This window comes from Centropristis striata, chromosome 3 (assembly GCF_030273125.1).
Source record: "Centropristis striata isolate RG_2023a ecotype Rhode Island chromosome 3, C.striata_1.0, whole genome shotgun sequence".
NCBI lineage: Eukaryota > Metazoa > Chordata > Actinopteri > Perciformes > Serranidae > Centropristis > Centropristis striata.
In genome coordinates, this window is record NC_081519.1 from 42,139,940 (window position 1) to 42,152,711 (window position 12,772).

Here is a 12,772-nt window from a genome sequence, read left to right on the forward strand (position 1 = left end):
CAAAAGTTTGGACACACACATTAAAACCTCATTCAATGCATTTTCTTTATTTTCATGACTATTTACATTGTAGATTCTCACTGAAGGCATCAAAACTATGAATAAACACATATGGAATTATGTACTTAACAAAAAAGTGTGAAATAACTGAAAACATGTCTTGTATTTTAGATTCCTCAAAGTAGCCACCCTTTGCTCACTAGAATATAAGACATGTTTTCAGTTATTTCACACTTTTTTGTTAAGTACATAATTCCACATGTGTTCATTAATAGTTTTGATGAATCTTCAATGTCAATAGTCATGAAAATAAAGGAAACGCATTGAATGAGATGGGTGTGTCCAAACTTTTGGCCTGTACTGTATATACATATATATGTTTTTCAAGTTAACAGGGATTCTTAACGTTGCTGATTAGTTTTGGAAAAAATTTTAACAATATTTTTGTGATTCAGAAGGGAAAAGGGGAAAGTAATTATCTGGGGGATTTTAAACTGGTATTAAGTATCATGAAGCGTTGGATGTGCAACTTTTTTCGTGTTTTGTAACTAATTTGAAAAAATGCACATAGGCCAAAAATGTTTCATGTATATGTATTAGCTGCTTGTATGAGTGCTTTTTGTAAGTTTTTTTTAAATCTACTGTCTAAACAAACTCTTAAAGTCTCCAGAGTGAAATGTAGAATTGTGGAAACACTTTTATTCTACTGCCGCAGAGCCTCAACAGCTTTATTTTAATCTACTGTAACAGTAAAACCAGAAGAAAATTTAGTGAATTCTGGTATTGGATGTGACATTTACAATACATTGCTTCATAGGACAATTTTTAAAGTGTGTAAATGTTTAAACTATGCTCTATGATGTTTGTAAAAAGTGGTGAATAAATGTTTTTCTATTTAATTCAAAAATGTCTCTGAAAATGAGTTGTTTTTGTGTAATTTTCTTAAACAAAGTCCCACTTATATGCCAGAACAGTAAAAGAATGCAGCTCTGCAAAATATGTCGGTGCAACTAAAAGTCACAAATTAAAGTTATTGCTCTTTTATCTGATCATTTATGTTTCTGTAAGTTTGATAAAGGTGTATTTATTTTGAAAGAGATAAATTTTGTCTTTGTACTTCCAGTTAATAAAATCTAACTGTAGATGTTTTCTTTGTTCTTTTCTATGTTGTGTCAAACTTTTTGAGCTATTGCTTTTGCATCAATTTCTGTCTGTTCTTTGGTAAACATTTAGCGCCCTCCAGTGGCGGAAAAGGGTACAAGAGCAAACTTGGTTTATTTAAAGTTTTCCAGTTGTCTACTAGTTAATTATCAGTTGGTTAATTGGTGAAAAAAACAACAACAATAATAAATAATAAAAAAAATTGAAAATCAATCTAATTTATAAGGGAGGGAAGGTTTTTATCAGTGTAAGAATCTATGTGAAGTAACTTTAATGGCCTTTTAAAATTAATTTTAGAGGACGTATGATCTTAGGTATATGATATAGGCGAAATCTTGGTTTTGAATATATATTTTAAGTTTTAAGAGAATTAATTTTAATGCTTTGATGCATGAAATTATTGAAATGTACACTTACCCATAAGTAGGTCAAACATGACCCCTATCAAAATCCAAAGTTTTGTTAATAATAATAATGAAATGCTATCTCCATAATTGTACACAAAATGATAGTATTGTAAAAAAAGACCTTATTTGTAGATTTAAAGAATGAATAAGGACAACACAGAGCAATAGGAAATATATAATTAATAATTTGTGTTTGATCATACCAACACATGTTTTTATTCAGAGGTATAAATAAATAATTGTATTAATTCATTTATCTATTTATTATTATTATTATTAATATTATTATTATATTACTTATCACATATAGACCTACATATTGAAAGATGATCATACTAAAATATTTCAGGATTTCATATCTGAGAGTTTACTTAAATCTATCACTCTACATCTATCTATTGAAAAATGTATTGAGACAAAAGCAAAAAAAAGTATAAGCAGCAAAATGTAGTTAAAATATTACAATTACATTACTGTAAAACTAGTAAACGTATTCAATTTCAGAAAAAAAAATCCCTTGTGTGAGCTGAACTGTTCCACATTATATAATTTGATCATAAAAAGTTTATGCATTAATGTGCAAGAACTAATTTACCGTTTGTAGGTTGTGAGGGTGGAACCATTGCATCATATTTCATTATGTTTTGTATGTTAAATCTTGTGTAAAGTAACTAAAGTATCTCAAATATGTACTTAAGTATACAATACTTGACTATTAGTCACCTTCCACCACCGTGTTTCTACTGTTTCAAATTGACCTTGTTAAGCAAATAAAGAAGTCTGCAGTATATTTCACATCGTCTCGTTTTAAATGTCCACGTTCAAAAAAAAAGTTTCTAAAGAAAGACAAAAATGCTGTTTTGCAAGACCTAAACATCTGAGATCCTAAAGTTTATTTTTATATTTCCAGCATCAACTATATTTTTCTAAGCTCCACCCTCCCCTCGGTTCAGAGGGATTTTTTTTTTTCTTTTTTCTTTTTTTAATGTGCAGCTGCCATGTAGCAGAGGGAGGAACAGCTGGCTGAGGGAAGAGCCAGCCCGGGGAGTCAGTCACATTCCTGGCTGGGATTCAATGACTGAACCAGACACAAACAAACAGAGAGGGCGAGAGAGAGAGAGAGAGAGAGAGAGAGAGAGAGAGAGAGAGAGAGAGAGACTCACACATTGAGTGAGTGGGGAGACAGACTGAGAGTACGCCAGACTGAGCAGACGAGGCATATTTCGAGCGCACATTAGGAGTGCGTAAAACCGCAGGAGCGCATAGAAACACGGTACCCGGTGATTTTTACGTTGGATAATACGAGTTTTGAGTCTCGGAGTTGTCGACTTTAATCGCGTCTGCTCACAGGAACAGCCCCTGTGAATTCAGCAGCCGTCAGTTTTCTGAATGGACGCGCTGGGAAGCTTCTCCGGTGACATGGAAATGCGCGTTATTGAGCGTGTAGCCGGATGCTGAGGACGCCCGATCCGATAAGTCAATTTCAGCTTTCATTTTGAGTTTTGAACTCTCTTTTCCAACCGGCGACAACATGGAGGGCACGAGCTTTCAGCCCCATCCCGGACTTCAACAAACTCTGAAGCAGTTTCATCTGAGTTCCATGCGCTCTCTGGGCGGACCGGCGGCGTTCTCCGCCCGGTGGCACCAGGACTCGTTCTTCGGTAAAGATGGAAAATCCGTCGAGATGATGCTCACCCTGCCGGCTCAGACACCCCCGGTCATGTCCGGTCCACTTTTCATCCCGTCCGACCGCTCCACGGAGAGGTGCGAGACGGTCCTGGAGCGGGAGCCCATCTCCTGCTTCGTGGTCGGCGGCGAGAAGCGTCTGTGCCTGCCGCAGATCCTCAACAGTGTCCTGAGAGATTTCTCCCTCCAGCAGATCAACTCGGTGTGCGACGACCTGCACATCTACTGCTCCCGTTGCACGGCGGACCAGCTGGAGATCCTCAAAGTGGTGGGTATCCTGCCCTTCTCGGCCCCGTCCTGTGGGCTGATCACTCAGACGGATGCTGAGCGCCTCTGCAACGCTCTCATCTACGGCGGTACTTACCCTCCTCACTGCAACAAGGAGTTAGGCTCCCTGGAGTTGGAGCGAACCGAGAAGAGCTTCAAAGTGTACCATGAATGTTTCGGTCGGTGTAAAGGCTTGTTTGTCCCGGAACTGTACAACGGCCCGAGCGCCGCCTGCATCCAGTGCATGGACTGCAGACTCATGTTCCCCCCTCACAAGTTTGTGGTCCACAGCCACAAGAGACTCGAGAACCGGACAGTCCACTGGGGCTTCGACTCGGCCAACTGGCGGGCTTATGTGCTCTTAGACCCGGACTACACCGGAAAAGAGGAGAAGAGTCACCTGGAGCAGCTGCTTAAAGAGTTAAAAGGAAAATACGACCTGACGGCCAAACGCTCCACTAAATCGTGCAGAGTAAGTCTTTCACCGTGTTTTTAACCATCACTTATTGTCTTTGAAGTGGTCTGTTTGTGGATATCTCAGCAGCCGCAGGCCTTCTTCAGCATCTGCATTAATTAACATTAATTTTGAGGAGGCTTCTTTCTCATCAGTCCTGTCACTGTCTTCTTTGATTGATTGTGTGTATCTTGTCTAAGTGTTGCCAGCCTTATTAGGCTACCCCCAGCAGAGTTACAATGCAAATCACATGTCACACTACTACTCATCTTTCCACTCTTGCACTGTGAAACACCTCGTATGAAGCATCACTAAGCTCAGAGAGGTGACAGTGAAGGCTTCAACCATCAGCTGACGCCCGTCAGCATCCCTCCCATCCTCCAAACCTCACCGGTCCATGCAACCCCCCACCCTCAGGGTTACCCAAGGGCATCTGCATTATGATAAATGAAGTCCCGATGATATATTTTATTAGTGTGAGAGAGGAGAGGGGGGCAGGGAAGCCCATTATGGTGCCATGAGGTGGGGAAGGGGGATAAGAGTTTAATGAGGTTTGGGATATGGAAATGTGTGTGTGAGTGTGTGTGTGAGAGAGAGAGAGAGATAAATGTTTGTGGCTGCTCAGGATAAGATGCGAGTGTTTGTGTGTCATCCTCCAGGCTCCTTGCGTGGGTCAGAAATGTTTAGTTTGGACAAAGGGCCAGGAGACGAGGTGGCTGTTCCTTCGTCACAGAGCAGCTGCTGTGTGGGACTCTGCTAATGAGTGGACATCTCTGTATGCATCACAATGGTGCTGCTCCAGTCTGAGCAGGAGCCAGGAGATGTCTCACAGGGAAACCTCAGTACTCTCTTTGAAAAATGCTCAGTAAAATGTTGTTGGCTTATAGAAACAAGTCTGAAATAACAACGGGGGGGAGGAGGTTATCAGTCCTGAATGCATGCAGCCGTTCACGGCTGATTTATATCATGTTTTCCCACAAATTGGACCCAGACGTCTTCAAACGGTGAAGAAATATCTAAAAAAAAAAAGTCCCGCACCTGTGGCTAATTCTTCCTAACTGCAGTCAGCAGGTCTTGATGTATCACCTGTGAGTTATATATTTTCTCAACATGGTGAGTCCTGCTCTGACAGTCCTTCAGTGTGTGTGATATACTCAGGGGCTGAGCATCATGGAGGCAGCGTGGCGGAGGGGGCAGTGCACGTTTGCTGTGGTTCACTGTCAGTCGTGTCCCAGTTAGCAGACAGGCCTGGTCCTCTGGGAGCTGCACACCAGCGCTCCCCCATACATCAGCCTGACAGGCCGAGCTGCTGAAAGGCTGGACGGGGGCTCGCAGACCGCGCTTGGCTCGGCTTACCTATGAAACAAAAACTCAATGTTATCGGCCTGCCTCAGCCTCCCTCTGATGTCAGAGTGTTTTATTAATAAGAGTCTCGAAGGTTACCTCCTCTGCCTGTATCATCTGTCTAGACTCCCACCTCATCTCCTGTACGTGGTGGTGGCTGCTGCAGATACAGCACTGTCGGAGGAAAGTGCCGAGGAGATTATTGCTGATGTAGCATGTGTGTAGGTTTTTTTTTTTTTTGGTGGAATAGTTTTGAAGTGCAGTTTGCTAAAAGTTTAATTGTGATTAGGGCTGCACAATTCATGGAATTTTTATTAAAATGGGAACAGAGTATGGGAACCAGTATGAGACAAAGACTGATTCTGATTTCGGAGGGGGAAAAGAATCAATACCAATATGGTGAATTTCATAGTTTGAATGAATTTTGACCTTTTCTATGTGGATTGTGCAGTGATTTTGCACCTACAGGACTCTTCCAAGACTGCTTTCTGAAATAAGTCACATGATTTATACATTATACTAGAGCTAGACTGATATATCGGCCAGTCGATATTGGCCCATCAAAGACATATCGGTATCTATTGATATCGACGTAAATGTTTGCCAATATAGAAACTTTTTTTACAGAACATATAACGCAGAAACTTTTGCTCGAGGTGATTTAGAACATAGCATCGATATGACAATGCAAAAGTACTCCAAAGGTTCAGGAAACTTTACCAAAGGATATTTAACATTATTATATATTCATACATACAATGTATTACATTGTAAAACCAATTCTAGAAAATTGAGAAAAGTTGAGAAAATAAAGAATGAATTAAAGTAAATAGTGAAAAGTAAAAATAAGTAGCTAGCAACCCAGGCATTGTTTTCTTGACTATATGTTCTGTAAAAAAAGTTTTTATGTCAGCGGGTAAAACATACAGAGAGATAACATTATGTTCACGACAGGCCAATATTTGCATTAAAAAATCAGCTGAGCACTAAATTGGTCGGGTTCTAAATGTCCAGTGCAATAACTGATACAACATTTGATTAAAAAAAAGCTAAATATGTGCCAGAATACCATTCTAAATGAAGTATTATGGACTTGCAGAGATGTCCTGGACAAAAAATAATATTCTACAGACTTGAAAAAAAAATGTTTGTGTGGTGCATTTTTTAATGAATGGTGCAAAAATGATCATTCTCTCCATTAATGTTAAATGTAGCTATTTCCCCCCAAATTGTGCAGCCCTGATAGTGATTTAGAGTTATTGCAGTGTTTTTATTGATAGCCTGTGAATGAAGAAAGTTAAACATTATCAGCCTCGTCACAACAGCAGAAGCCGGATCAGAGGAGGGAATGAGTGCAGTCAACCATTGTGTCTGTTTTGCATCAAATCCAGCATTTGGTCATTTGGCTCTTTGCTTAATGTGCAGATGAGGGCAGATTGCTGAGAGGAGGCTGCAGACTCTCATTCAGAAGATGCAGGTTGTGTGTGAGCCAGGCCTTGACATGTGTTGTCAAAGGGCCGTAACCCCTGACCTTTCCCAAAGACACTGACCCAGCCTTCCCCCATTCTTTTCACACCATCCAATCACGTGCCCTTGTGTCCAGTCCACTGGCCAGATGGCTGTCTGATAAAGGACGGAGGGATATACGCAGCAGACAGATAACAAACCCTCAACCGCAGCTTCTTTCCAATAAAACATCGCCATTTTGTGATGTGATGCCTACAGCGCTCTCTCTCTCTTTTTTTTAAGATCCTGGATGATTATTTTGCTGACACACAGCCCAAAAATGTAAATTTCATGGAAACTCGAAAAAATTCAAATTACTTCTTCCAATGTGTTGAACCTTGCGTGAAATAATTCAAATGTTAACTTTTCTGATTAGCATGAAAATCTTCAAGAAAGAGGATTGGAATTGCAAAACTTGTGTTTTTTTTTTTGCTCTCAAAGTCAAATACTTGTGAGCATTAACTGTAAAAAAAAAAAAAAAAAATCCCTAAGAAGTGAGGGCATTGTGATCAATCATCTGACTGAGTGGAGAGTAAAAGGGGACTCTGGAGAACTGTGTAGACCTTCCTTAATGGAATGGATATTAAAGCCATTCAACTGAGGCCAATTTATGCCATTTCTCATCCCATTGTTCTCCTCACTCGATGAAATTAGCCTCAAACCTGGAGCAAACCAATAAAGTGTGTTGAAGGGTAAAGGGCTGTGTGGGTTTTTTTTACTTATTCGCTGTTATTAAAAGTGAATGATGGATACCTGTTTCTCTCTCAGGTGTTTATCTGCACTCGTATGTGTCTTTAGGTATAGAGAGTGTATGAGTTGTGTTTGCATGTAAACAGGCGAGTGTAATGACTGGATCAGCTGTGCGGGCCAGATTAAAATGAGCTCTCTGCCGGCTCATTTCCATTCCCATCTGTCTACTGACCTCTGGGAAGCCCTGAAAGCTGACAGCGTGCATCTCTTTGGTCCTTGATGGGCCTGTCTGCCCAGCGTTGACCCAGTCAGCTTAGACCCGACCCGCCCACATCACCCACATACACATCCAGTCCTTCGGTTTCACATTTGGCACATTTCTAAATGTCTCTCCTGGTGCAGCAAATCCCTATTTAATAAAGAATAAATAAAAAAATAAAAATAAGTAGCCAGCAACCCAGGCATTGTTTTCTTGACTATATGTTCTGTAGAAAATGTTTATGTCAGCGGGTAAAACATACAGAGAGATAACATTATGTTCACAACAGGCCAATATTTGCATTAAAAAATCAGCTGTGCACTAAATTGGTCGGGTTCTAAATGTCCAGTGCAATAACTGATACAATATTTGATTAAAAAAAAGCTAAATATGTGCCAGAATACCATTCTAAATGAAGTATTATGGACTTGCAGAGATGTCCTGGACAAAAATAATATTCTACACTGTAAAAAATGTTTGTAGAATTTACAATAAAAAACTGTCAAATTGCATCAGAATCAAAGAATAGTGTAAAACTTTAAATTCTACCGACATAAATTGTAGAAAACACACAGTTTTGCTATAAAAATATAACATTTTCATGTAAAGTTAATGGAGAAATACCATAATGACACAATTATCCTAAAAATAATGGGATTATTCTGCTAAATATGTGCCAGAATACCATTCTAAATGAAGTATTATGGACTTGCAGAGATGTCCTGGACAAAAAATAATAGTCTACAGACTTGAAAAAAAATGTTTGTGTGGTGCATTTTTTAATGAATGGTGCAAAAATTCTCTCCAACAATGTCAAATTCAGACATTTGCTGTTTTTTGATGCTGTTTCATTCGTCGTCTCCTACTTATCCGTCTCCCTGAGAGATCAGAAGTCTTTTGAGAGCAGTCGCCCGACTCCAAACCCCCTCCTCCCCTCCTCCCCTCCCCGGTGACCACCCAGCCCCCCTCAGCGTCTGCTGGACGGAGCGTTTTGGCCAAAGCACGGACGGCGTGTCAAGGCAAAGGGGTGTCAGGAGCTCCCAGGGGTTGTGGCCTTCATTCTGCCAGGGGTGACCCTGTGTTAAAAGGGTGTCAGTTGGGCTTCTGTCATGGCTGATGTGTACTAAAGACCTGCCGCCGTCTTTGTTTGATGGCCGGCCTTTCACGGGCTGTGAAGTGCAGCCATTTCTCTTTGTTGGGGCCGTGTTTCTTTGGGTGCTGTGTAGATTGGTCTGTAACCTTCCAGTCTCTCCCAGGGTGGGAAATCCATGCGCGTGAATTTGCCCCGTCACTGGTTTCCTGGTTGCGTGCTGGAAGACAGATTGGAGCCTGTAGCGGTGTCTGCATGTCTGATAGAGATAGGGCCGTGGGGCCATACTTCAAGATCATTGTTTATTGACTTTTAGTGGAATCGTTTCGCAATTATATGATCTTATCATGATATTCTCCCACAGATATCTGCAGGTTGAGTCAACCATTCTGGTTCAGTTTTAAGTAAATCTAACTAAATTAGTCATTGATTTTTTTTTATTTTTTTTTACACAAATGACAAGCTTGCCCTCAGCTTTGAACACATCAAACTAATTATTTTATGTGTGATTTTGAATATTTTTGCATTGTACAAGGTTGCCGGGTCATCAATAATTTCTCTTAATTATGTTCAGAATATAATGATAATACAAAAAATAAAGTGTATGTAAGTAGTGTTTAAGCACTTGTGAAAACCAGTGGTTAAAAAGTAAATAGTTGGCATATTCAGGCATATTCTGCTATTCCGACAGGCAGTATTTATCGGTTTCAGGCGTAGAATGTGATCCGATATCGCTTTTTCTTTTTCTTTTCTTTATTTTTTTATTTACTATAGTTTTTCTGTTTTTATTTCCAGAACTGGTTTAACATGTAAAATTAAACTATATTCTTAAATAATGTTATTTGCTTAAGAAAAGCTAAAAAAAAATCAATATATAGACCATCATATCTGTAATCTGTGATTATTTCCACTCTCAAATTGGTATCAGTCTCAAAAAAGCCCATATCCGTTGGCCTAGAGTACTTTAAATGTGCAACATGCATTCTTTTTTTTAACTTAAAATTTGTTTTTGAGAAAGCCTTTCCATTTAGGTGTGTTTTTAGAGAAAAGATGTTATGAAAAGAAGCCTTTCTGTAATATCTGGTCTCATTTGTTGCAATTTCAGACTGTATTGCCCCGCTCTATTTCTATTTCTGATCATTTTCCGGACTGTGTTTTTGCTCGTTTCCTCTCTAAACCCCGATGACACAGCACAGTGCCAACGTGTGAAAGACTTCTTGTATAACTGGTGGAGTGAGCGAGGAGGATGATTAGTGTTGATCAGCGATGATGAGATGAGGGAGGAGATGAGCGCTGGCTGCGACTGTAGTCAACAAGCCAGTCGGTCCGTCGGTCCGTTAGTGGCAGAACAGATGCCTGTATTGGGTTAGTGTTATTCCACAATCATCATCAATTCCTCCTCGATCACCTCCTGATTTCCAGCTCTGTGATTAAGAGTCAGGCCCATCTGGTGCAGAGACAGGAAATCCTGGAGTCTGCATCTGCTGCTGGCTGAGCTACTAAGCTGCTGCAGTCGGAGGGGGGGGGTTTAAACTCTGATAATCCTACATAACCCCTGGAATGCAGAGACCACAGTGCACATCAAAACCGTCATCTTCTCTGGACAGCGTCTTCAAGAACACAGATAGACTCAGACTGAATGTCAGCCATGGACTCTCTCCTCCTTCTTTGGCCCTTTCTGAGCATCCTCACAATTCATAACCAGTCCCTGTGGAATTTTCTAATTAGAGCATGAATTAGATATACTGCGGAGAGTACATTACGCAGAGAAACCAACAGTGTAATTGTACGCACCGATTCAAGTTTTCTGATGAGACTTTAGAGGCTAGAGAGACATGAGCAGGATTGCAATATTTATCCCCCTAAATTTCCTCTCTGTCTCTCCTTAATGACCCTCAGCTCTGAGCTACAGAACTGTTAGACCACATTGGAGATGTGCTAATGGAGCTCCAGCCAGAGCAGAAGTAGGCCCTGCTGGTGCCATATGACAAATCGGCATGCTGCTCTCGCCTACAATCCGCCCACCGACCACCTCCAAAGCTATCATAAGGATTAGCTCACGCAGCTAAACCAAACAGACTGCTCAGTGTTCAGACAGCATTTGGCCCAAATCTTGTTCGTGCCTCCTGTTTTGATGGCTAGCAGATCACAATCGGGGCCGCTATCGTTTCACTTGCAACTGGTGCAGTGCCAAGTTGCAGCACGGTGCTGTGTGCGGCTGCGGGGAAGAAAAGGAGAATGAACGTTGTAAAGGATTTACACGTCTCCCCTTGCTCTATGGGATATGCATAATTAAAAAAATTTGGATTAGGATGGTTTAGATTAACTTTGAATTCTCTGCTGAGATGAGATGAGAAGACAGCGACGTGGAGGAGAACCAGAGGGGCGTGAATGTACTTTTGTCTCAGGGATCGATTCTGGAAAAATAGTTTGTATTAAAGAACTGGTTGTTTTTGTGTGTGTGTGTGTGCGTGGCGCATGTGGGCAGGTGTGGTGGACCTCACCATTTAGAGGTCTCTGTCAGACTCCACACACTCTCAAAAAGGACTCGTCCTCAGTTGGAGTCTGCTCCGTACGCTTGTGATTGGAGGGCGGCTGTGGTTGCTAAGCAGAGCTGCTCTTCCTGTGCTAAATAAGAACTTCGTGCTCTCTGGCTGGTGGGCTCAAAGAAGCGCGCCAGAACACACACAAAACACACACACACACACACACACACACACACGCATGTATGTACGCTCAGACCTCACAGTGCATAGACCTCTTACAGTACAGAGACCTCACCCTCCTCCATTCACTGCCCATCCTCTTTCATTGCGACCTCCAATGAAAGTCTCTCCTCCTCCTTCCTCCTCCACTCCGCATCACACACACACACACACACACACACACACTTCTCCCACAGGTCAGCACTGTATAAAGCTCCCCTCTCCATCACAGAGACCTCCATGTCTGACACCTCCTCTGCCCCGCCACCATCACTCACCTCCTCCATTTGACACCTTCTCGACCCTGTAGGACACACACACACACACACACACATACATATACACAAGCATACAGACACAGGCTCTCCTCCTCCACTGAGATCTCCTACTGCACTCCCCCTCACACTGCATTATACTTAGATCTCCACCTCCACTGTAGTGAGCACATGCTTTATCAGTCTGTATTCAGACTGGCCTACATACGCCGCACATGTATCACTGTACCGTTCCAGGGGCGTGAGGGCTGATCGTCTTGTTTTGAAGGGATAAAAACTCACTATCTGTCTGTGTTTCGTCGGTAGATAGATAGATAGATAGATAGATAGATAGATAGATAGATAGATAGATAGATAGATAGATAGATAGATAGATAGATAGATAGATAGATAGATAGATAGATAGAAAGAAATGGAGAGGCAGTGCTACTTTGTCAGGATGACCTCATAACCATCCTCTATCTCCTTTTCCAGGCTTGTTTCAAGAGCCCGCTAAATGAACAAATGAGTGGGATCCACATTATTTTCGGCTCTCTCCTGTTTTTTTGCTGTGTGCCATTACAGACGCCCATCATCTCACGTATCTCCTCTGCCGCCAGGACATTGCATCTCTAAAATGTGAGCCGAGAGCACTGTGTCTTCTGCCTGACGAGCTGCACGTATGCTGTACAGCTCCGGGGACGGACCCTCTAAAAAAAAAAGGTTTATTTCTCTTAGCTTAGTTTTCGCAGGGGTCAGAGCTTTGGGTTGTATAGCAGAACAATCAGTCAGTGTTGGTGAAAAGCTGCGAGCCCCTGTGTGCTCTTCAGACCCAGCTCGACATGCTTTCTTGCAGAGATGGAGCAATGCAGCATTGTCAGCAGGCACCCGTATCAAATGAATTCAGCACAGCTGTCCTAGCAGACTCTATTGCAGTGAAGGGGGGAAA

At 41.5% G+C, this 12,772-nt stretch overlaps 1 protein-coding gene across 1 annotated transcript in view; it reads left to right on the forward strand.

Moving 5' to 3' along the window:
- The first annotated feature begins 2,757 nt into the window (after positions 1-2,757).
- Positions 2,758-12,772, forward strand: part of skib (v-ski avian sarcoma viral oncogene homolog b) — a 38,707-nt gene continuing 28,692 nt past the window's right edge. The window contains exon 1 of the mRNA XM_059328756.1: positions 2,758-3,993. Coding sequence (XP_059184739.1) covers positions 3,100-3,993 — 894 coding nt within the window. The 5' untranslated portion in view covers positions 2,758-3,099. The remainder of the gene's footprint in view (positions 3,994-12,772) is intronic.